The following is a 25408-nucleotide window of genomic DNA, read 5'->3' on the forward strand; positions in this document are numbered from 1 at the left end:
TACTTTAGCTTAAAAAGTCAAAATGGACATAAGTTTACATCAGTTACAATAATTTAAAAAGATAATTTTGTACAATCGCCCAGCGTTAGATAATCGCACAGTTCAGTTACAGTTCTGTGTATCAGAAAGGTATCTGATTAGAATAAAAATTGTATTGAAAAGATGAAAGTGAACGTGTTTTTGTGGTGTTTAGGGTTCGAAGAGGGGTACGGTCTCCAGTTTCTGTTTGACCTCGTCGTTGGCGTCGTCGCAGAGCAGCAGGGAGTGGGAGTAGCCCATCGCGACCTGGGTCACATTCAGCCCCTCCATCTTTGTCACCTCTTTGGGCCGCGCGGTCGACTTGTTTATCTCCCCTGTGCCCTGTAATTAGCAATGATATTACAACATACCGTTTCAGTGGTATTTAATATTTTATCATATTATAAGCTGTTGGTGTACCTTTTTATAAGTAAATAAGTATGAAGTAGAAAGTTGTATGTATGAAATAATTAATTGTATGTTACCAGCTCGCCGTAGGTGGGTGATATGCCCCAGGCGATAACGGAGTCGTCCGCCGCGATCACAATCGAGGTGTTACTGCACCCTATGCTCCGGATGTTCCAGCCTGGAATGAGAAATACCTCGCTTAAAGTTCGGATTCCACCAGGGCGGAGGCTTACATAGCTGCGTATTAATTTATACGAAATAATTGTAGCCCGTTGGTCCCGGCTGCATTAGCAGTCGATAATATCCCCGCACTGGGCCCGCGTGACGGTTTAATGCCCGATCTCCCTATCCATCCATAGGGAAGGCCCGTGCCCCAGCAGTGGGGAAGTTAATGGGATGATGATGATGAATCGTAGTCCAGTGAAATGCTATTATGCGTTTTTTTTGGTGTATTTTTGACTTGGCATGGTTGCAATGACCAAAAATCAAAAACAATAAAACGAAAATGGTTACAATATTTTGCATATAAAAAGGCAATTTCGGTTCAATGACTGCGATCATTTCACATACTTTAAGTAATCAATAGAATAAGCTTAGCGACTCAAAGATAAATTATAAAATGCTAATATAATAAAAATAGGTAAAAAAACTTTTTAAGTTAAACGGTTTTATGTTAAACATACATTGCAATGTTTAAGCTAAATGTACTAAAAACAAAAAAATAATAAAATAGATACAGTCGTGGGAATTATAAACATATGCATAGACTAGACTAAAATAAAACCGTGGGGCACGTCAATTGTCTACAAATTATCGACTTAATGTGCGATAGAAGAATCGTTTAATTCGTCGTTAGGCAGTTGGCCCGCAGACGGTGAGGAAATTACTTACTATTTTCTTGCTCATGGAAATTCCAATAGTTTTACACTCCATGTAAATAAAAGAGATGTTTCAACTAGTTTATCGTTGGATATTCACACTGCTGGCTGGCGAGGAATCGTTTCACTGCTCGTAGTTTGTCTTTAATCGACAAAACATATGATAAAAGTACTACTCGCTCACCACTATGAAACCCTAAAACTCGCTTATAATCGAGCTTGCTAGCTTGTTTCCACATTCTAGCCCTACTTATCACACGTCCATCGTTGTCGGTTGAACAACTGCCTAATTATAGTGTAACATTACAAAACAAACATTTTAATCAACGATTGTAGACAATTGACGTGCCCCACGGTTTTATTTTAGTCTAGTCTATGCATATGTTTATAATTCCCACGATTGTATCTATTTTATTATTTTTTTGTTTTTAGTACATTTAGCTTAAACATTGCAATGTATGTTTAACATAAAACCGTTTAACTTAAAAAGTTTTTTTACCTATTTTTATTTTCTAGTTTTTAGTTTTTATTTCGCATTCTGTTTAATTCATTTAGTGCTTCATTATTGCAAGGTTTCGTGCCCGTTAGTTTATTGCAGTCCAACTCTTCTATACGTAGTCCCTGCAAAGATCTTACTCTACTAAGAGCCACGTAGGCTTGACCTTCTTCAAACAGTTTCGCACCTAAGTATACGACTGCGTGATCCACAGTGCTGCCCTGCATTTTATGTATTGTAGAAGCCCATGATAGTATTAAAGGCAACATTCTTCTTTCAGCCGTCATCCCAGATTCAATTTCTAAATTTTAATCTTATTATTATACGCCATTTAGTGGCTGCGCCCATCTTAAATATTGAGGTTATATAGTGCACTGTATTCTTCTTGTCAAGCCCTTTTATTTGATACCCATATTGGTGGGATTGATAAAAAATTGTTATAAGCCATTTGGTAGCGGCGGCCATCTTAGATTTCAATTTTGCATAGTAAATTGTATTCTACTTGTTGAGACCTTTCATTTGATACTCATGTTGATGGGATTGATAAAACCTAAGTTATCCGCCATTTTGTAGAGGCCGCCATCTTGGATTTTAATTTTATATAGTACATTGTATTCTACTGGTTGAGCACTTTCATTTGATACCCATATTGATAGGATTGATAAAACCTACGTTATCCGCCATTTTGTAGCGGCCGCCATCTTGGATTTAATTTTTTTTAGTATATTGTATTCTGCTTGTTGAGCCCTTTCATTTGATACCCATATTGATGGGATTGATAAAACCTACGTTATCCGACGGATTGATAAAACCTACGTTATCCGCCATTTTGTAGCGGCCGCCATCTTGGATTTAATTTTTTTTAGTATATTGTATTCTGCTTGTTGAGCCCTTTCATTTGATACTCATATTGATGGGATTGATAAAACCTACGTTATCCGCCATTTTGTAGCGGCCGCCATCTTGGATTTATAATGATAATGAATAAACATAATTGTATTGTCACTAAAATCCAAAGTGTATACAAAATTTCAGATTAATCGGTTGACAGGAAGAGGGTGAAATTTGAATTACTAAATTTGACCCAAGAATAAATAAAACAAACGGGGTGAGCTAAATATAAAACCGTTTAATTTTGCATAGTAAATTGTATTCTACTTGTTGAGACCTTTCATTTGATACTCATGTTGATGGGATTGATAAAACCTAAGTTATCCGCCATTTTGTAGAGGCCGCCATCTTGGATTTTAATTTTATATAGTACATTGTATTCTACTGGTTGAGCACTTTCATTTGATACCCATATTGATAGGATTGATAAAACCTACGTTATCCGCCATTTTGTAGCGGCCGCCATCTTGGATTTAATTTTTTTTTAGTATATTGTATTCTGCTTGTTGAGCCCTTTCATTTGATACCTATATTGATGGGATTGATAAAACCTACGTTATCCGCCATTTTGTAGCGGCCGCCATCTTGGATTTTTTTTTTTTAGTATATTGTATTCTGCTTGTTGAGCCCTTTCATTTGATACCCATATTGATGGGATTGATAAAACCTACGTTATCCGCCATTTTGTAGCGGCCGCCATCTTGGATTTAAATTTTTTTAGTATATTGTATTCTGCTTGTTGAGCCCTTTCATTTGATACTCATATTGATAGGATTGATAAAACCTACGTTATCCGCCATTTTGTAGCGGCCGCCATCTTGGATTTATAATGATAATGAATAAACATAACTGTATTGTCACCAAAATCCAAAGTGTATACAAAATTTCAGATTAATCGGTTGACAGGAAGAGGGTGAAATTTGAATTACTAAATTTGACCCAAGAATAAAACAAACGGGGTGAGCTAAATATAAAACCGTTTAATTTTGCATAGTAAATTGTATTCTACTTGTTGAGACCTTTCATTTGATACCCATGTTGATGGGATTGATAAAACCTAAGTTATCCGCCATTTTGTAGAGGCCGCCATCTTGGATTTAATTTTTTTTTAGTATATTGTATTCTGCTTGTTGAGCCCTTTCATTTGATACCCATATTGATGGGATTGATAAAACCTACGTTATCCGCCATTTTGTAGCGGCCGCCATCTTGGATTTAATTTTTTTTAGTATATTGTATTCTGCTTGTTGAGCCCTTTCATTTGATACTCATATTGATAGGATTGATAAAACCTACGTTATCCGCCATTTTGTAGCGGCCGCCATCTTGGATTTATAATGATAATGAATAAACATAACTGTATTGTCACCAAAATCCAAAGTGTATACAAAATTTCAGATTAATCGGTTGACAGGAAGAGGGTGAAATTTGAATTACTAAATTTGACCCAAGAATAAAACAAACGGGGTGAGCTAAATATAAAACCGTTTAATTTTGCATAGTAAATTGTATTCTACTTGTTGAGACCTTTCATTTGATACCCATGTTGATGGGATTGATAAAACCTAAGTTATCCGCCATTTTGTAGAGGCCGCCATCTTGGATTTAATTTTTTTTTAGTATATTGTATTCTGCTTGTTGAGCCCTTTCATTTGATACCCATATTGATGGGATTGATAAAACCTACGTTATCCGACGGATTGATAAAACCTACGTTATCCGCCATTTTGTAGCGGCCGCCATCTTGGATTTAATTTTTTTTAGTATATTGTATTCTGCTTGTTGAGCCCTTTCATTTTGATACTCATATTGATAGGATTGATAAAACCTACGTTATCCGCCATTTTGTAGCGGCCGCCATCTTGGATTTAATTTTTTTTAGTATATTGTATTCTGCTTGTTGAGCCCTTTCATTTGATACCCATATTGATGGGATTGATAAAACCTACGTTATCCGACGGATTGATAAAACCTACGTTATCCGCCATTTTGTAGCGGCCGCCATCTTGGATTCAAATTTTTTTAGTATATTGTATTCTGCTTGTTGAGCCCTTTCATTTGATACTCATATTGATGGGATTGATAAAACCTACGTTATCCGCCATTTTGTAGCGGCCGCCATCTTGGATTTATAATGATAATGAATAAACATAACTGTATTGTCACCAAAATCCAAAGTGTATACAAAATTTCAGATTAATCGGTTGACAGGAAGAGGGTGAAATTTGAATTACTAAATTTGACCCAAGAATAAATAAAACAAACGGGGTGAGCTAAATATAAAACCGTTTAATTTTGCATAGTAAATTGTATTCTACTTGTTGAGACCTTTCATTTGATACCCATGTTGATGGGATTGATAAAACCTAAGTTATCCGCCATTTTGTAGAGGCCGCCATCTTGGATTTAATTTTTTTTTAGTATATTGTATTCTGCTTGTTGAGCCCTTTCATTTGATACCCATATTGATGGGATTGATAAAACCTACGTTATCCGACGGATTGATAAAACCTACGTTATCCGCCATTTTGTAGCGGCCGCCATCTTGGATTTAATTTTTTTTAGTATATTGTATTCTGCTTGTTGAGCCCTTTCATTTTGATACTCATATTGATAGGATTGATAAAACCTACGTTATCCGCCATTTTGTAGCGGCCGCCATTTTCGATTTAATTTTTTTTTAGTATATTGTATTCTGCTTGTTGAGCCCTTTCATTTGATACCCATATTGATGGGATTGATAAAACCTACGTTATCCGCCATTTTGTAGCGGCCGCCATCTTGGATTTATAATGATAATGAATAAACATAATTGTATTGTCACCAAAATCCAAAGTGTATACAAAATTTCAGATTAATCGGTTGACAGGAAGAGGGTGAAATTTGAATTACTAAATTTGACCCAAGAATAAAACAAACGGGGTGAGCTAAATAAAACCGTTTAAAAATAGAACCCAGTTTGAAGTCGTAAGACCGTATGTCGTTTTAAAATACGTTGTTGTAACTATTAAGGTTGATCAAAAAATCGATTTCATTTTTTTTTTTTTGACTGGTAAACAAATTTCGATTAATAATTACATAACATGGAGTACGCTTTTGACGTTTATTGATGACGTCATACAAATTTTAACGTTTTTGACGTTACGTCAAAACGACGCATTCCGGAATTAATAAATCTTGTGAAATTAGTTTGGTGGTTGCCCGAATAAGTCAATCAATAATATCGCGGTTATTATCATATAATATCGGGAGTCTCATATCCCTATTTCAAACGCGGTAAGAACCCGTTATTATGTGTTTTAATTAGGCATAGTCTATTCACTTAATGTCATTGTCATATTGATTAAAGATATTTTGGTTGACATTGGCAACACTAGTTGCCAATAAAAAAACTTAAGAAAGAAAAGGGAAGTGGAATTTTTCAACCATCACGGTTGCTTTTGGATTATTTTCATTTTTTAAATGCTTACATTGCAAGTTGATTAGTACACAGTTACCTCTATTATTTAAAACGCCGCTTATGCATTTATATTAAGCTTTGTAGATTTTTTTTTTATGAAGGGCAATACAGTTTTATGTATGCAGGTGTTAAGAGCTTACCGTGCAAATCCTGTACTGGCTTGGGATACATGTTAGCCTCTCCAGTGCGCTTCGTTTGACCGAACAAGAAGAGGGCACCTGTAGCAACACATACGATTGTTTACAACAATTTTTTTAATACTACTTATAAACATTAACTCGCTCTGAACCGGTACAAGTGCAGATGATGGTTACATTTTCATGCATAACATTTTGTGCTCAAAGATACACTTTCAGGGCTACGTTCCCCCATAATTATATATTTATTTATTATATCGGTCCTGCGCTGCCCGCATCCAGCGGCTTTCCGCGACCTTCACCAGATCGTCGGTCCACCTTGTAGCGGGCCTACCCACAGCAGCACAGCTCGGCGCAGGACCGATCGTCGTGGAGATCCTTGGGGGAGGCCTATGCCCAGCAGTGGGCGTCGTACGGCTGATGATGATGATTTATTATATAAAAAATATATACGAAACAGGGGAGCCGATTATAGGTTTCCACAAATAGACATAGTTTAAATCGGTCTGATAGCATTAATCACACAATACTACACTACACACAAACACTACAAATAAGGTAAACAAACGTAAGCACTAAACTTATTAAAAACAAATGATACACAAAAAATATGTAAAAAATAATAATAACTAACAATTCGCTATCCCATGCCGGAATAAAGCATGCTGAATTAAAATAACCTATTTAAAAATAAAAGTAAAGAAAAAAATGTCTGCAGTAAAAACAAAACAACGTAGATTCAACGTTATGACGCTATTAGATGGCGCTGTCCAGATTCAACATGATAATCACCTATTTTTCAAAAATACAACGTATTGGCAGAAGCATAATAATAGGTGGGTGTAATAAAAAGGGTCATCATTTACAGCCAAAAACAAAGATAAAAGATGAATCTGTCTGTTATCCATGAAATGAGAAGGTTAAACGAAGGAAACTCTTACAGTGCCATCTATATTGTTTTTGAGGATCGTAGTCTGGAAAGTCCCTAATTCAGGTATTAAATCTTAGCATGCACATAATTTACACAATTTATGACGTATAATGAAGCAGGTGGAAGAAAAAACCGAACAGGGCCCCAGATTTTCTTAAATTACAGTTTCCTAGATCAAAGATTAATTATGAAATTTTTATTACTAAATAAAGACAGATCTAAAGGTGACTGACAATAGAGATTCTTTATTCTATTTAACTTATTTCTGAATTTTAATAAAGAAAAATTTAATAATACGTACGACATTTTGTCACGTATTTCCATGACTTCACAGGTTGCTTTTTCATACAAATTCCATAGTAATATCGGGTATTGACGTTTAGTAAAAAGTAACTGATTTGACCTCTGGGGTTAAAAAGGCCACATCGAAGCAATTCATCTAAGAAAGCAATGTTGCAATTTGACATTTGCACATATAAAAGTAAGTGCGCAGTGCAAACAAACAAATAGCAATATTGGTTTCTTAGATGAGTTGCTTCGATGTGGCCATTTTAACCCCCCAGTTGGAAACTAGCCTATTGTAGTATGTGTTATGTCGGGAATTAGGGAGCTCCAAATAAAACCAACATTTCGTAACACCGTTATAATCGAAACTGGCTCTTGCAGACTACCTACATAATACGTTATATTATAAAAGATAATTAACCTAATACCTACATTACACCTCCACCCTTATTCTAATATCTATATTAAAATACTCCTTACTAACGAATCTTACAAAATCATCTTGAAAGTCCTCTACAGTACTGTGACGTACTGCCTTAGGTACCGTTGATAGGGGGTATTACAAACAAGTAATATTTATTTGTCAATGTCGGGGAAGACACACGTCCGCTGCGTACGGCTGCTCGATGGCATCTCCCCGCGCGCCGCGTGTGTCCCTCGCATTATATTTATTTATTAATCATAAACATTACACCTCTCTTTTTTCCTAAAAATTAAATTGTATTTCTAAAATTTTAAACAATAAATAATCTTTCAAAGTTAACTCTAATCAACTAGCTTTCAACTACAACTCTTCATTTGGGAGGTTTTCCGTTTCTTTTGCTTCCTCTGTAATCTCTTCCAGTTCTTCATTTTTGTCCTTCTCTGAATCACATATGCGCCATTTTCCTTCTACTCTCTTTAAATGAATTATATTTCTTTTATATTGCTGCCCTGTTTCATCATTCTTGACATCGTATTCAGATCCATTAGAGCTGATTATTGTGTGGGGTACTGCACTAAACTGGCTGGTAAGTTTATTCTCTTTGATTAAGTTTTTAACATATACTTTGTCTCCGATAAACAACTCATTTTCACCTGATTTCCTTTTTAAATCTGCATATCTTTTCCCCTTCTCTTTCATTTCTGTATCACGATCTCTGATTTCTAAATCATTTGAGGGCACGCCTAATTCTAGTGATGGAATTTTATCTCTAAATTTCCTGCAAAAGAAAATTTCAGAAGGTGTTTTCCCTGTTGTTGTATGGGGTGTACTGTTGTACATTATGAGATAATCAAGAAGATCATTTTGCCAATCAGATTTTAAACTTTGACTAATCCTAAGCCTTTTAAGGATATCCCTATTTTGGCGTTCCACCTCGCCATTTTGCTGAGGAGTATAAGGTGTAGTATGAAATATTTTAATTCCTAACTCTGCGCAAAATAATTTAAACTCATCACTAATAAACTGTCTACCGTTATCAGCGGTAATGGTCAATGGGGAACCTAATCTTGAGAAAATTTCTTTTAAATTTTTTATAAGTAGTGTCTTTAGCAGTGATTGATTTCATAATTTTTATTTCTTTATACCGGCTGTAGTAGTCAATTACCACGAATAAATAATGACCGGAAGGTAGAGGACCCAAAAAGTCAATTGCTATCTCTTGCCATGGCTGAGAAAGTAAGTCGCGCCGCTTTAAAGGCAAAGGTGGATTACCGGCAGACACTAAAGTACAGCCCTTACAGCTTTTCACCTTACTTTCTGCATCCCTTTCTATCTTAGGCCACCAAACTTTTGTTCGCAACCAACCCTTCAAAGCTACTATGCCCGGATGGCCTTCATGTGCAGCATCTACTACTTGTTGTCTTAGTTTTAAAGGTATTACGATTTTATCGCCACGAAGTAGAAGACCCTCATACGTCCACAGTTCTGGTTGGAAAATTTTATAGTTATTTACGCGGCAATCCCAAATATTTGTGTTTAATGCTTTTAATATTAGCTGAGTTTCTTCATCTGTCTGAGAGGCTTCTACCAACGCACGCATTTGTAAGGCTACAGGTCGCGCATGTTCGACAATTTGGTGAATATGGTACTCGTCATCAAAAGATGAGGATTTAGTTTCTATGCATAATCGCGATAATGGATCCGCTATATTGACTTTACCCGGTCGATATACAACTCTGAAATTGTAGGATTGTAGCCGCAAGACCCATCGCTCAATTCTTGCGGATGGCTTAGATCGCGGCCCAAAAATCACTTCCAGCGGTTTATGGTCTGTCACGAGGTCGAAGCTTTCTTTCCCATACAAATACATGTGAAAGTGTTCCACTACCCATACTAAAGCTAAGGCCTCTTTCTCGGTTTGGCAGTAACGCTTCTCGACTTCAGACAGACTCTTGTTGCCGTAAGCGATTACACGAGGCCCTGTCGAACCGATTTGCACTAGAACTGCCCCCAGCCCTACAGGACTCGCATCGGCCATGACCTGAGTCTTTGCAGTGGGATCGTAAAAACCAAGAGATTTTACATTCTTAAGACAAGATTTTAATTCAGTGAACGCGTGAGACTGGTCTGATTTCCAATATTTTGATACGTCTGACTTTTGGCCAAGTTTTAAGGAAAGTAGTCTGCGAATGGGTTCGGTTAGTGTTGAAAAATTTGGAATCCATTTATTAACATAATTTACCAATCCTAAAAAGCTTTGAATTTCTTCTACTGTCTTTGGGGGTCTAAAGGTTTCAATTACTTTGACATAACTATCCAGTGGTTTTATTCCTTCGCTAGATAGTTCATGACCTAAAAAACTTATGCGCTTGACATTCATTATGTATTTCTCCTGATTAAGGAGCACATTTGCATTTTTCAAAACACGCAGAACGTGGTTGAGCCTTTCGCGGTGCTCTAATTCATCCTTGCCGAACACAACTATGTCATCAATAAAGTTTACCACGCCTTGACATTTAGATAATAATCTTTCCAATGTTTTTTGAAAAAGCTCCGGAGCACATGAGATACCGAACATGAGTCTCTTATAGCGAAATAAACCACGGTTTGTAATAAAGGTCGTTATGTCTCGACTCTCTTCGGCAATCTCAATCTGATGAAATGCATCTTTAATGTCCAGCTTCGAGAAAATTTTAGCAGATCCGAATCGAGGTAGTAATTGATCCATAGTGGGGAGAGGGTGATTTTCTCTAATAATAGCCTTATTTGCGCACCTCATATCAACACATAGTCGAACATCTCCATTACTTTTTAAAACTGGAACAATGGGAGAAACCCAACCAGAAGGTTTATCAACGGGTTCTATAATATCAAGATTAACTAGTTCATCGAGTTTTTTGTTAACTTTTTCCTCGATAGGAATTGGAACTCTGCGGTAGGGTTGGCTAACCGGCAAAACTGTTTTGTCAATGGAAATGTCCAACTGCATGTCTTTGAACTTCGGGAATGTACATTCATCACTTACCGAGTTAATATTATTAATTCCTAATTTGAGAACCTTGAGTGCAATGGCAGTATCTTTGCCCAAAAGGTCACGGTTGCCGTCCTTGATGACATAAAATATATCTTTTTTCGACTCTGGTCCTAAAGATATCTGCGCTTCAAATGAACCTAGGACTGTCAAAGGTTTGTCACTGCCATAAGCCATAAACGTTTTATTTGGGTTGGCAATCTGATTTGTAACCTGAATACCCTGTTTTTTAAGTTGTATCCAAGTTTTGTCACTAATTATATTTGAAATGCTACCCGAATCAATATGAAGCTCTAAATTGACACCTCCAATATAGCAATTAACCTTAGTATCATCATCCATATAGAATATATAGTTTATGTTTTGTGACGTTACATCAGGATTAGAATGTGGCTTAAATGTCGCATTATTATTGGTCAGATCAGCTCTTGATCTCTTAGCAGAATGCTTATTGTCATTGAAATTAGTATTTTTTCTCTTGCTAGCGCGAGTCCTGCATTGAGATTTAAAATGCCCAACATAGCCACATTTTAAACACTCTTTATCTTTTGCTGGACAGTATTTGTCATTTTTGTGCTTCAGAGAACCACATCGAGAGCACTTCATGCCAGAATCATTATTTCTTTTTATCTCAATTTTATTTATTGTTTGAGTACTATCACTAAAATCGGTTAATTGTCTTTGAACCGATTCGAGAAGGTTTGCCTCGGTAATAATTTTATCTAGAGTAACAGTGTCACCTAACTTTAGTATTTTCTTGCGTAAATCATTTGACGCACATTTCTCTGTTATCTGATCAATTAAACTATCTTCTTCGTTACTGAATTTGCATTTTGAACTTTGTGTCCTCAGTCTTAAAACAAATTTCTCGAACTTCTCCCCTGCATCTTGCTTTAAAAGTCGAAATACATGACGCTCGTAAACTGAGCTTTGTTTGGGCATGAAGTAATCATCAAGCTTATCGATCGCTGTTTTGTAAACATCTGACGTCTGATCACCAGGAACGTCTGGTTGAGGTTCAACGGGAATATGTGCGCCCGGGATATTAAAATATATGTCTTGGAGAGTAGGTCCTCCCATGTGTAGCAGAGTGGCGCGCTTCTTCTTAGAATCATTAATATTCGCAGCAAAAAGGTAAATATCTAAGGACCGCTTCCATTTTTCCCATCGAACTCCTAAGGATGCGTTATCGCTATCGCAATCAAAATGTTCTAGCGGGGGTAACTGAGACTGAGACATTTTGGGGCAACCTACAACAAAATTTTAATATTTCAGTGATGAATACTAGGTATATACCTACATAGTATTATATACCATAACAGTACATAGGTATATGTATAAAATATCTTAGTTAAAAGTATGTTTAATAATATTTTATTAATGAATAGTTACTATTAAACCTAATGAGAGAAATCTAAACTGTAGGAATTCCATTTAAGATTTATTATGAATCTGATTAAAATCGAAGTAGGCAGATGACTTTCTCGACTTTTAAAAACTAAGTTTTTATTTTTAAGTGACACTTTGTACTCTTTTATTGCATACATACTTGTGCCAATCACCCACAACATCGATTGGTACGGAACTTATTATTTTTATTATTTATTTGGTATGTATGTATTATTGTGCTAATTAAAACATTGTAGTTTATTTAGCATGGCACTTAACGTTGTTACCTACAACGCCTTTGTAGTGTATGATCGCATGCAACGGTTTCTATTTAGGTACTTTTGTTTAAGGAATTAATTGTAATTGACGTGTTGTTATATCGTCCTCTCCGCCCATAAATAAAAGAATCGGTAAATAAAAAATAGTCAAAAGTAAGTGTATAAGTAGGTACATAACAACTACAAGATCGAATTTAGACGTCAACATAATTTAGAAATAAATATGCGAGTTATTTTAGATAAAAATGCAATATCTGATCTAATCGAAGTAAAGTAAAAAAATCAAGTAAATGACGTCATCGTCGTCGGTTTCGTGCATTAAAAAAGTGTGTATAGTCTTACGTAGGTAATAATACATTATTGTTGGGATAAGAGGACGAATAAACAAACACGGATTTTTTGTAAGTACCTTCATTATTTAACATTTATACGCTTAGTGGGATCTTTTGCACAATATTATAATTTACTTAGGGTTTTGTGCCGGATCATAACAATGTTCCCTCTTTTCTTTTTACAAAAACCCACTTACTTGGTATCCTGTCGCCACGTGTGACGTACTGCCTTAGGTACCGTTGATAGGGGGTATTACAAACAAGTAATATTTATTTGTCAATGTCGGGGAAGACACACGTCCGCTGCGTACGGCTGCTCGATGGCATCTCCCCGCGCGCCGCGTGTGTCCCTCGCATTATATTTATTTATTAATCATAAACATTACAAGTACTATATAGGTATAACTTAAAATATACACATCTTATTACAAAATAACTAACTCAAAACAGTAGCTAAATTATATAACTTATTATTCCTTAACAATCTAATACCATCTTAATCTATTTCAAAACCATAATATCTTGGTGGCCTACGAGTTCTTAAAGGTCGAGTACGCGTATCAATGAGGGCAGGGTCCGGCGCATCTGAAGCACGCGGCCGCTCGCCAGCCGCTACGCTGCCGGCGGCGCCGCCAGCACCGCCGCTGTCCGCCGAGCCACTCGGACATACCAATACAGACTGAGGCGACAGGCCGCTGCTCCGCGGAGGACAACTAATTGATGACAAAGAACGCACTCTTATCTGATCGACATGTCTATGTATATTAGAGCCCTCTGACGTTTCTAACTCATAGTTTGTAGTGCCTAACTTTTTTACTATTTTCCCTGCCAACCACTTATCTTTGCCTGGACGATAGCTGCGATACCATATCCCTGCTCCCTCTTTAAACTCCCTCACAACCCCTCCTACCGCCCTCTCTTGTCGTCGTTGAGCGGCTTGGACGTGACAATCACGGTCTGGCTTCAAACAGTCCAGTCTGGTGCGTAGCGATCGTCCTTGCAACAATTTGGCTGGGCTTACACCTGTTGTACTGTGTTCAGTATTCCTACATCAACAAATACCTATTTAAAGCTGTTTCGACATCTACCCCTTGAGCGTACGCTTTTTTTATTACTTTTTTACAAGTTTTCACCGCATTTTCCGCCGCGCCATTAGATGCGGGGTGATATGGCGCCGCCGTAATATGCTCAATACCATTACTTTTCAAAAACAATGAAAATTCTGCGCTACTAAATGGTGGACCATTATCACTTACTATTTGCTTTGGTAAGCCAAATCTAGCAAACATATCTCGTAAATTGATAATTACACTTTTTGCCGATGTATTGTTTATTTTCGAAATTTCAATCCACTTTGACCCTGCATCAATAGTAACGAAGTACAAAATTCCATTAAATGGGCCAAGAAAGTCCATGTAATCTGGTCCAGGGACGTGCAGGCCATGGCCAGCTGCGCGGCGTGTGCGCAGGCGGGGCGTCCGCCACACTGGCGCACACGGCGCATGCGCGGCACACGTCCTCCACTACCTCGTCTAACCCTGGCCACCACACGTAACTACGCGCTACCTGCTTCGTTTTTACAATCCCCATATGAGAATCATGTAACTCTTTTAAAACTTTCCCTGTACATGACCTAGGTATGACTACACGATAACCCCACATGATGCAGCCCATTTCCTCATACAACTCGTTTTTTCTAGTGAAAAAGGGTTGCAGTTCTTTCATATCCATTTTATGAGGCCATCCGTCTCTTATGTAACTAAGCACCCTGCTCAATTCACAATCATTTGCGGTTTCCCGTCTAATTTGTGTATAATCTAATAATAAAGCATCCGATGCGAAGTGTAGGTATGTTTGCTCGGGCAGCTCATTGTACTCGCTCACTTGGGTTTCTTTATGTTTCACTAGCTTTTGCCCGCGACTTCGTCCGCGTGGCGTGTTATATAAGAGAGAGATCTTTGTGTGTGTGGGAGTGCATATCAAATTTCAAGCATCTAACTTATGCAGTTTAGATTTTTTCATACAATTTTTTTCCCAATAACTCCCATTTTTTAAAATACAGCCAAAAATAAACTTTATTTTTACTAAGGTATGCATGCATGCAATCAATTGATTGAATTGATTTTTTTTTAATTGATTGTTCATTGAGTTTTAATTTTAATACACACTTCCTCTATTCCCTTCAACGTTGCTGTGCCCTACAGGGTCCATGTTTTAGTTCCTATGCCTATGTAACACCCCATTGTACTACATGGAATGCAATAAATAATTTAATTGAATTGAATTGAAAACATCTATCTTACGCGGTTTCGATTTTTTCATACAAATGTTTTTTTCCCGCTAACTCCCGTTTCCGTAGGAATTTTGCAATATCCTGTTGCAACTAAGCTTTAAGTTAACTAAGGTACCTGCATGCCAAATTTCAAGCGTCTAACTTAAGCGGTTTAGATTTTTCATACAAAAGGATTTTCCCGCTAATTTCCGTTCCCGTGGGAATTCCGGGAATTCCTTTCTTAGTGCACCTCTACGGTACCTAAGCTATGTTCCTTCCAAATTTCAAATGCCTACGTTTAGCCGTTCAGGCTATGCGTTGATGTGTCAGTCACTGAGTCTGTCAGTTTCTCCTTTTATTTAGATTTGATTTTTTCATACAAATGTTTTTTCCCGCTAACTACCGTTCCCGTGGGAATTTTGTAATATCCTGTTGCAACTAAGCTTTAAGTTTACTAAAGTACCTGCATGCCAAATTTCAAACGTCTAACTTGAGTGGTTTAGATTTTTCATACAAAAGGATTTTCCCGCTAATTCCCGTTCTCGTGGGAATTTCGGGAATTCCTTTCTTAGTGCACCTCTACGGTATCTAAGGTACCTGCGTGCCAAAGTTCAAACATCTAACTTGAATGGTTTAGATTTTTTCATACAAAAGGATTTTCCCGTTAATTCCCGTTCCCGTGGGAATTTCGGGAATTCCTTTCTTAGTGCACCTCCACGGTACCTAAGGTACCTGCATGACAAATTTCAAACGTCTAACTTGAGTGGTTTAGATTTTTCATACAAAAGGATTTTCCCGCTAATTCCCGTTCTCGTGGGAATTTCGGGAATTCCTTTCTTAGTGCACCACTACGGTACTTAAGGTATCTGCATGCCAAATTTCAAACGTCTAACTTGAGTGGTTTAGATTTTTCATACAAAAGGATTTTCCCGCTAATTCCCGTTCCCGTGAGAATTTTGGGAATTCCTTTCTTAGTACACCTCTACGGTATCTAAGGTACTTGCATGACAAATTTCAAACATCTAACTTGAATGGTTTAGATTTTTCATACAAAAGGATTTTTCCGCTAATTCCCGTTCCCGTGGGAATTTCGGGAATTCCTTTCTTAGTGCACCTCTACGGTATCTAAGGTACCTGTATGCCAAATTTTAAACGTCTAACTTGAGTGGTTTAGATTTTTCATACAAAAGGATTTTCCCGCTAATTCCTGTTCCCGTGAGAATTTTGGGAATTCCTTTCTTAGTGCACCTCTACGGTACCTATGGTACCTGCATGCCAAATTTCAAACGTCTAACTTGAGTGGTTTAGATTTTTCATACAAAAGGATTTTCCCGCTAATTCCCGTTCCCGTGGGAATTTCGGGAATTCCTTTCTTAGTACACTTCTACGGTATCTAAGGTACTTGCATGACAAATTTCAAACATCTAACTTGAGTGGTTTAGATTTTTCATACAAAAGGATTTTTCCGCTAATTCCCGTTCCCGTGGGAATTTCGGGAATTCCTTTATTAGTGCACCTCTACGGTATCTAAGGTACCTGCATGCCAAATTTCAAACGTCTAACTTGAGTGGTTTAGATTTTTCATACAAAAGGATTTTCCCGCTAATTCCCGTTCCCGTAGGAATTTCGGGAATTCCTTTCTTAGTGCACCTCTACGATATCTAAGGTACCTGCATGCCAAATTTCAAACGTCTAACTTGAGTGGTTTAGATTTTTCATACAAAAGGATTTCCCTTCACTACTCTGCTCCTATTGATTGTAGCGTGATGAAAAGTATACTATAACCTGTCCAGGAGTGTGAAGAATAATTGTACCAAGTTTCATTAAAATCCGTCCAGTAGTTTTTGTTTCTATAAGGAACATACAGACAGACAGACAGACAGACAGACAGACAGACAGACAGACAGACAGACAAAAATTTTACTGATTGCATTTTTGGCATCAGTATCGATCACTTATCACCCCCTGATAGTTATTTTGAAAAAATATTTAATGTACAGAATTGACCTCTCTACAGATTTATTATAAGTATAGATTAACATCCGCGATAAAGCGTCCGCCACATTTTTTTCCGTGTTTACATATTCTATACCAAAGTTATACGCGGATAAAATTAATGCCCATATTTGTAGCCTACTAGATGTCATATTCGGTATACCTTGATGGGGGCCGAAAATAGTAACCAATGGTTTGTGGTCTGTTCGTAAAGTAAAATGACGTGCAAACAGATATTGATGGAATTTCTTCACGGCATACACGATAGCCAAAGCCTCCTTCTGGATCTGGCTGTAGTTGAGCTCGGCGGGCGTGAGCGCGCGCGACACGCACGCCACGGGCCGCTCGCGCCCCTCCGCGTCGCGCTGCGCCAGCACGGCCCCCAGCCCGTGCGCTGACGCGTCACAAGTCACTATCATGGGTCGGCTCCCATCGTAATGAGTTAATATAATTGTTTCACTCAACAAACGTTTAACTTGGGAAAAAGCGTGCTTTTGTTCCTCGCCCCAGTACCATTTCACACATTTCTTTAGTAAATTATACAACGGATTTAAGTAAGTACTCAGGTTTTTAATAAATCTGCTGTAAAAATTTACCATTCCGATAAAAGATCTCAATTCCGAAACATCCCTGGGACTTTTTAATTCCACAATTGCTTTTATTTTGTCCTGATCCGCCCGTATTCCATTTTTATCGATTACATAGCCCAAATACTTGACGTTACTTACAAGAAAAGCACACTTTTCTTTTTTAACTTTCATTCCGTATTCCATCAAACGACGCAGAACCATATCTCATCATCATCATCAATTTAAGAGCCACGCTCTTGTCGGTGTAGCATTTTCCATTCCAGTCTATCAAAGGCCAATTCCTTGACTTCCCTATAAGACACGACGTTAACCTTTTCTTTAATCTGTTCCATGTAAGCTCTTCTTGGTCTTCCCCTTCCTCTCTTTCCTTCTAGCTTTCCTTCTATGATGTTTTTAATGAATTCGTCGTGTCTTATTAGGTGTCCAATCATCTTGCCTCTTCTGTCCTCAATAATTCTCAGTATTCAGAACCATATCTAATATTTTAAAATGCTTTTCTTTCGTTTCAGTTGCAATTAAAACATCATCTAAAAATATAACTACATTAGGTATATCTTCTAAAAGATTTATCATCATTCTCTGAAATAATTTGCTCTAATTAGCTCTGAAACAATTTACAGCTTTAAATCAAAGTACAAATGCTATCTCCTAGATATGCAACTATTAAGCTAATTAATATTTTACCTAATTGGTTTCTACACGTCAACGTGGCGGAGTCCTCCTAGCGGGCTGGATGCGGCGACACAACCTTTGTCATGATTATTATTATTTTCCTTCGGGTAATGTTTGCATGGTCTGAAAAGTAATCGCAATATTGTACACAGGCTTTATATTATCCGTCAATCAAAAATAACAAGTACATGCTTATACAATATAAGTGGATAGTATAGGTAGGTACTTTAGCATAAAACACTAGACTTATTTTGTTTTGGCTTACCTCATGGATTGTTTATTGGGGTTTTCAAACGACTGCACGTTTCTATTATTTACTATGGATGTTGTTGAGTGTATTGGACGTAATTTATTGTTTCTAATTTGGTTAATGTATAATATTTGCTTTATTTGATTCACTTTATTTTTTCTTTTTAATTAATATACGCAATTCTATTACAAATATATAATTTCGCTTTACTTTAGGAACACGTCGTGCCCGTTCGGCGGCGCGGCGGTCGAATGAAAAAAAATATTTTGTTTGTAAGTACTAGTAGTAACCAAACTACTTTACCGACCGAGCTAGAATCGGGGTGCGGCGCGCGCAATATACATATAGGTACTAACACAGACAGACTACACAATACACATTCATGGAATTCGTATTTGTTTATATTATTACATTTGTTTACTAGTTTTACCTATATTAATAACTTTCTTTTTTTTTTTATTCTAACCTTAAGTATTTACGTATACATCTTTGCGATAATATTTGTCTATGTACACTCTAATTCTATTAATTCTATTAATATAATTTGGTATATATTATAATGTATATTTTGGAATTGAATTTGAATATATACACCATTAACACATGTTTATGAAATACGATGTTCGTGCGTCATCCAACAGGGTCCACATAATATCAGCGTCGTGGTTCACGCCGCGACTTGTGCTGAGTGAGGCCCTTTTATCTCAGGACGTCCACCACCACCTTATGGTCATTTCGACAAACATCCGTCTTGCTTTTTTGTAATTGTTTTAGTGGAAATTTGATAATGATGTTGTTGTCTTTTTTTTGTGTGTGGCGTCCTTTTATAATAAACTTTTTCTATTCTATTCTATTCTAAATATTCCCGGACTAGAAGCCAGTCCGAACACCAATCTATTGTACATAAACAAACCCCTATGGGTATTGATAACCGTATACTTTTTAGAGTCATTATCAAGTTCAATTTGATTGTACGCTTGAGATAGGTCAATTTTACTAAAGTACTGACAACCTCCTAAATTAGTTAACAAATCGTCAATCTTGGGCACAGGAAACTTGTCGATCGATAAGTAACGATTCAATGTCACCTTATAATCTGCGCATATTCGAATGGCTCCGTCGGGCTTGCTGACCACTACAAGCGGTGTGGCCCAGTCGGAGCAGTCGACGGGCTTGACCACGCCAGCCGCCAGCATAGCGTCCAGCTCGGAGTCAACGCGCTCGCGCAGCGCGTACGGCAGCGGCCGCGCGCGGCAGTACACCGGCACCGCGTCCGTGCGCACGTGTAGCCTCGCCTTGCCACCATTGAAACGCCCCAACTCGCCATCAAATAATTTAGGGTATCTGGAAATTAATTCATAGACCTCCGTCATTACATTTCCACTATTTTCTTTTACATTATTTACATAAAATTTCGGAATAGATATATTCAGTTCTGACAGCCATTGACGCCCCAACAATGATGTAACCCCCTTTTCAATGACATATAAGTCCAATTTTTTGCTACACCTGTCGTAATTCACTGTAGTCTCAATATAACCTAACGGTTTTACTTTACTACCGTCATAAAAAGTAAGACTCAATTGACATTCCATAATAGGTAAATGAGAGAACAATCGATCATATGTACTTTTACTAATACACGACAACGCTGACCCTGTATCAATTTCCATAACAATTTCATGTGTTTCTACTAAAATAGGTAAACTAACCGGTCTGTAATTGCTCAATGACATTTGCATTACTGGCTCCTCATAATCGTCGTCGTTATAATTTTCCTCAACGATGGCCCCCGCGCCGGCGCCGCCACTGTCGGTGCATCTTCTACATTCCGGCGCCTCCTCGCCGTGCACAAAGTGAGCCCGTGTGCTACCCATGCCTCCAGGTCCACCCCTTTGCATACGGGGTCGACTGCCCCCCTGCTGCCCCGCTCTCTGCACCGTGCACACTCTCCGCAAATGTCCAATGATACCACACTTTGAACAAACATAGTTTTGAAACTTGCAATTGACTGCAAAGTGATCCGACGCGCCGCACGATGAACAGTAACAGTTCGATGACGGCTGACGCGCTGCAATGCCGCCCCCTCTGCCCCCGCGAGACCCGCTCGCCCGGCGAGGATGCGCGTGCAACGCAAACAAACCGTTATCTCGGCTGCCACTAATCACTTGATTCACTTGTGTTGTAATACTTGACCTTTTGCTTTCCATAATAGCCGAATCCCGCTCCGCCGCATCTAATGTAACCGTTAAACTTAATGCCGTTTCAAATGTCAATTTTTTTTCAGAAAGCAACCGCTGTCTTATAATGTCACTGCGCACGCCCCAAATCAACTGGTCGCACAAATTATCTTCCAGCGCCGCCCCAAACTAACATCTTTTTGCTAATTTACGTAACTCCGCCACATATTCGTTGACCGGCTCAGCACTGCATTGTGTTCGCTGTCTAAACAGGTACCGCTCCGTCCATTTAGATGGTGCCGGTTGTAAATGATCGCGCATTAATTTTACCACCTCATCATAGGACATTTTTGAAGGTGAAATAGGGCTCGCCAAAGCAGATAACAGCTCATAAGCACTTTCACCCATCACTGCAATTAATGTGGCTAATTTAATTGTCTTTTCCGTGATAGAATTAACCACAAAGTACATTTCCATGCGCTCCACGTATGCCGTCCAGTTCCCGGACTTCACGTCGAATTCTCCTAGCCTTCCCACCGACATTTTCAGTTTCCTTATGTTCCTTCTGCACCGCTACACTTCCAGTCGCAAATAATCCTCGTCGCCAATTGTTATGTCGGGAATTAGGGAGCTCCAAATAAAACCAACATCTCGTAACACCGTTATAATCGAAACTGGCTCTTGCAGACTACCTACATAATACGTTATATTATAAAAGATAATTAACCTAATACCTACATTACAGTATGATAGGACAGTTTTCTATGGCGAGCAGGCAGAACCCTTAATGGCATAATAAAAGATCTTGATATTGATATCTTCAACTGTAGTATACCATCATCAGTGCTTCTATGCTGTTCTGGGAGCAAATAAAAAACATAGAAAACGTTCAGCTGCTTGTCTTCCCGGGCATGTCGTAAAAACCGACAGAGGGATTGTGTCCTCTAACATGATGGACTAATGTTATGGGCGATAGGCTGATCCCTTATCACCATAAGGTTCATCATATCCAGCTTACGACATCGTATCAACAGTGGCTGCAAGTTGTCTTTGATTACTTGTGGCTCTGCCCACCCCACTAGGGATTACGGGCGTGAGTTTATGTATGTATGTATGTAGTATACCATCAGTGAAGTGGAAATTGGCAAAAAGATATTAGTTGGTTGGGAGTATCATGCGTTGTAATTACGTGATCGCAGGCATTTTTCTGCTTGCAGATTTCTATCCCGGACATTGTGGGCGACTAGTTGATTTTGCGTGAAATATGTTTGTTATGTCTGTATAGGTACCTAGTTTATTTTGCTATCTATTGTTGCTGTATGACCAACATATACCGAAGTCTATCTGTGGAAAACTATAATTGGCTCTTTTGTGATTTTTATGTTTATACTATTTGACGTATTTTTTTTTTATTTACTTTCTTTGTATTGCTCTATTTATAACATTATTAATGACCGTATTCCTGGAGGTGGAGGCCTGGAGACCTATAACACAGGGTACCCTAGTTTAGGCTCCAGCCTCTACAATAATTATTAATGTTCATGTTATAAAATGATTGTAAGCTAGTATAAGAACAATGTTATTTGTAGAGGAAATAAATATTTTACTTACTTTTACTTACTATGTAGCTGTTGGTTTTCCTATAAATAAATAAATAGCGTACCGAGTTCGTTGACGGCGAGGCTGTACGTGGCGCCGCAGTGCACAGAGCGGACGCCGCGCGCCGACGAGTCGAAGTACTTGATCAGCCGAGGTACGCTCTCGTCCTTCTGCTCGGCGTGCCCCAGCCGCCCGAACCCGCCGAAGCCCCAGCTGAACGCGCGCTTCTTCGAGTCTATCGCCACCTGCAAACAGTGTGTTTGTCAGTCTTTTCATTTTAGTCAAAGTAAACTCAGTAACAGCCTCCGTGGTCTAGTGGTTAGAGCGTCAGGCTCACGATCTGGAGGTCCGGGTTCGATTCCCGATGGGGACATGGTCGAAATCACTTTGTGAGACTGTCCTTTGTTTGGTAAGAACTTTTCAGGCTTGAATCACCTGATTGTCTGAAAAAGTAAGATGATTCCGTGCTTCGGAGGGCACGTTAAGCTGTTGGTCCCGGCTATTAGCCGTAAAACACCTCCACCCGCAGTGGAGCAGCGTGGTGGAGTATGCTCCATATCCCCTCCGGTTGATTGAGGGGAGGCCTGTGCCCAGCAGTGGGACGTATATAGGCTGTTTATGTAAACTCAGTTGTTCCAAAATGGCGAATGAGCCTGGAGGGTTATTTATTTATTCGTAACTGGAGGGATATAAAACTTAAAAAAAAAGGTAAATTATGAAATTCTGATTACTAAATAAAGACACATCTAAAAGTAACGAAAAACATTTTCTTTTTTCTATTTAACTTGTACGTAAAGGATGTTAGTGACAACGTAACGAAAACTTTGAGGGATGATTCAGACCATGATTCTGAGTAGATATGAAGTGGAATTTTCCGTCACAAAAGTATGGAGCGGAAAATAATTTAAAATAAAAACACTAAAATTTTCATGAATTTTCCGACAGGAAATTCCACTTGATATCAACTCAGAATCAGGATCTGAATCATCCCCCTCAGTATTCGTTACGGTGTCACTAACACCCACAACTACTTGTATGGCTGTCGTATGTACCTACTTGTACGGGGTGTAAGTGACATCGTAACGAATACTGACGGAGATGATTCAGCTGATTATTCTGAGTTGATATCAAGTGGAATTTTCCATCGCAAAAGTATAGAATTGAAAATATTAAAAAAAAACATGAATTTTGCGCCGAAAAATTCCACTTGATATTAACTCAGAATCATGGTCTGAATCATTCCCCTGAATGTTCGTTACGATGTCACTAACAGCCTGTATAGTCCTGTGTGCTATATAGTGAGCTCGAATGTGACTGGCAAAGCCGAACTTTGTTTTGAACACCTAGTCACATTCGAGGCAGAAAAGCTGTCCATCCGAGTTGAAACATAAATGGGTTTGGGACAATCCTTGCGTGTTTGGCGTTTTTCGTTATTTTTTTGTTTTTGATATGGTCTTACAGTGTGGTTATTTCCGCAGGAGAAGTCGACAATGTCCACGTCCTTGACGGGCATCACGTGGCCATCCTTGGTCTTCTCGAAGAACATCGCGACGTGCTTCGGGACCGTCTCAAAGTGGAACGAAAGCTTCGTGCTCGTCACGAAGTACTTCCCGTCCGTGTTGTGACCTGGGACAAAACAAGTTTTACGACAAAATTCGACGACCGACCGACAGCATGAAATATCATTAACACCCTCTGATGTCCAGTGGTTGAGGTTCGACTCCCGGTGAGGTCAAATCTAACAAAAAAATCGTTTTGTGAAACTGTCTGAGGTTTGGTCAGGACATAGCAGGCTGATTGAAAAATAAGATGATTCCGACACTCACGAAGTACATACGTCCACATACTCACAAACAGATTACACTCTGGTGTTGATGCATATGCATTAAGCATGAAAAGAGATAGGTAGTAGGTAGTAGTAGTAGTTTTAGTGATAAGTAGTAGCTTTAGTTGTTTTATAAAAGAATTAACGTTGGTTTCATTTTTAATACATAGTATCAGGAAGGTGGTTGGTGGTGGTGTGGTGGTACGTCATCAATGGACTAGCAATGGCGGCTTGTCTTAGGATTGAGCATACCTGGTTTTCTTATAACATGATTGTAACGAGCGTCTTGGGTGCGCTGGGCTCTGCACGGCGAATTATATCGAGGGTTTCGACCAATAGGCGCAGTGAATACTATCTACGTGGGTAGACGTCGTACGGCTGTTGGTCAAAGGCCTCGATATAATTCAGTACGGTTATATTTATACGTTTATTTAATAGGCATATAAACGGTAATCAAAAGACTTTGGAGTCTCATCAAGGTGATTGGACTCTTCTTCTATCGGGTGGGTAGGAGGATAACCAAACTCATCAACCATGGCGTCAGGGTTACTATTGAGCCCCCAAAGGCCTCTGACAAGACTCATGTAACGACTACGTACTTACATTAGTAAGTAGTAACCGGGACCAACGGCTTAACGTGCCTTCCGAAGCACGGATCCTTTTACTTTCGAACAATCAGGTGATCAACCTGTAATGTCAGCCAAATTAGGGATCACAAAGTGATTTTTGTGATATATCCCCACTAGGATTCGAACCCGGGACCTCCGGATCGTCGGCCCAACGCTTAACCACTGGACCACGGAGGCCGTATTGAGTTAGATGAAAAATTTCTTCCTTCGAATAACCTTCTAATTTCATGGATAACAGACATAATGCATCTTTTATCTTTGTTTTTGAGTATAAATGATTTTTATTAAACTTAGGCACAACACTAAGATTGAACTTATCAACAAGGGATAAAACTTACGTATGGCGGACTCGTGTAGGCTTCAGTATTTGCGCAGTATTCGTTCCCACTCCGCATTGACCGCTCTTGTTGTCACCGCAAGCGTACACGGCGCCCGTAT

General features: G+C 38.5%; 3 protein-coding genes and 1 long non-coding RNA gene across 5 annotated transcripts; all 4 read right to left on the reverse strand.

Moving 5' to 3' along the window:
• On the reverse strand, positions 1 to 24351 carry LOC126381179 (protein RCC2-like). The gene is made up of 6 exons (XM_050030699.1): positions 24343 to 24351; positions 23976 to 24236; positions 22581 to 22761; positions 6292 to 6369; positions 504 to 604; positions 1 to 360 (listed from the first exon to the last, which is right to left on the reverse strand). Exons 1-6 carry the CDS (start codon positions 24349 to 24351, stop codon positions 190 to 192), a joined length of 801 nt encoding a protein of 266 aa, XP_049886656.1. The 3' UTR covers positions 1 to 189.
• On the reverse strand, positions 6662 to 19009 carry LOC126381193 (uncharacterized). Its single transcript, XR_007568711.1, has 3 exons — positions 18753 to 19009; positions 18500 to 18610; positions 6662 to 6705 (listed from the first exon to the last, which is right to left on the reverse strand). It is a non-coding gene; the product is annotated as an uncharacterized LOC126381193 (long non-coding RNA).
• LOC126381182 (uncharacterized protein K02A2.6-like) lies at positions 8034 to 13299 on the reverse strand. Of its 2 annotated transcripts, XM_050030703.1 has the most exons (3): positions 13156 to 13299; positions 10954 to 12209; positions 8034 to 8706 (listed from the first exon to the last, which is right to left on the reverse strand). In XM_050030703.1, exons 2-3 carry the CDS (start codon positions 12196 to 12198, stop codon positions 8698 to 8700), a joined length of 1254 nt encoding a protein of 417 aa, XP_049886660.1. In that variant the 5' UTR covers positions 12199 to 12209; positions 13156 to 13299; the 3' UTR covers positions 8034 to 8697. The 2 variants fall into 2 exon arrangements, with proteins under 2 accessions (XP_049886660.1, XP_049886659.1); XM_050030702.1 differs by having other exon boundaries at positions 8034 to 12209.
• Positions 19601 to 20962, reverse strand: LOC126381189 (uncharacterized). Its single transcript, XM_050030710.1, has 2 exons — positions 20450 to 20962; positions 19601 to 20081 (listed from the first exon to the last, which is right to left on the reverse strand). The coding sequence occupies exons 1-2, from the start codon at positions 20945 to 20947 to the stop codon at positions 20073 to 20075; spliced, it is 507 nt and encodes a 168-aa protein (XP_049886667.1). The 5' UTR covers positions 20948 to 20962; the 3' UTR covers positions 19601 to 20072.
• Positions 24352 to 25408: the final 1057 nt, after the last annotated feature.

Source organism: Pectinophora gossypiella, unplaced genomic scaffold (genome assembly GCF_024362695.1).
Source record: "Pectinophora gossypiella unplaced genomic scaffold, ilPecGoss1.1 Pgos_39, whole genome shotgun sequence".
Lineage (NCBI taxonomy): Eukaryota > Metazoa > Arthropoda > Insecta > Lepidoptera > Gelechiidae > Pectinophora > Pectinophora gossypiella.

Coding starts and splice junctions, on each gene's coding strand:
- LOC126381179 (XM_050030699.1), bottom strand. Junction 22,762..23,975: donor CCTGCGGAAATAACCACACT/GTAAGACCATAT, acceptor CACTGTTTGCAG/GTGGCGATAGACTCGAAGAA. Junction 361..503: donor CACCCACCTACGGCGAGCTG/GTAACATACAAT, acceptor TGCTAATTACAG/GGCACAGGGGAGATAAACAA.
- LOC126381189 (XM_050030710.1), bottom strand. CDS start 20,947: ATGGAAAGCAAAAGGTCAAGTATTACAACACAAGTGAATCAAGTGATT.
- LOC126381182 (XM_050030702.1), bottom strand. CDS start 12,198: ATGTCTCAGTCTCAGTTACCCCCGCTAGAACATTTTGATTGCGATAGC.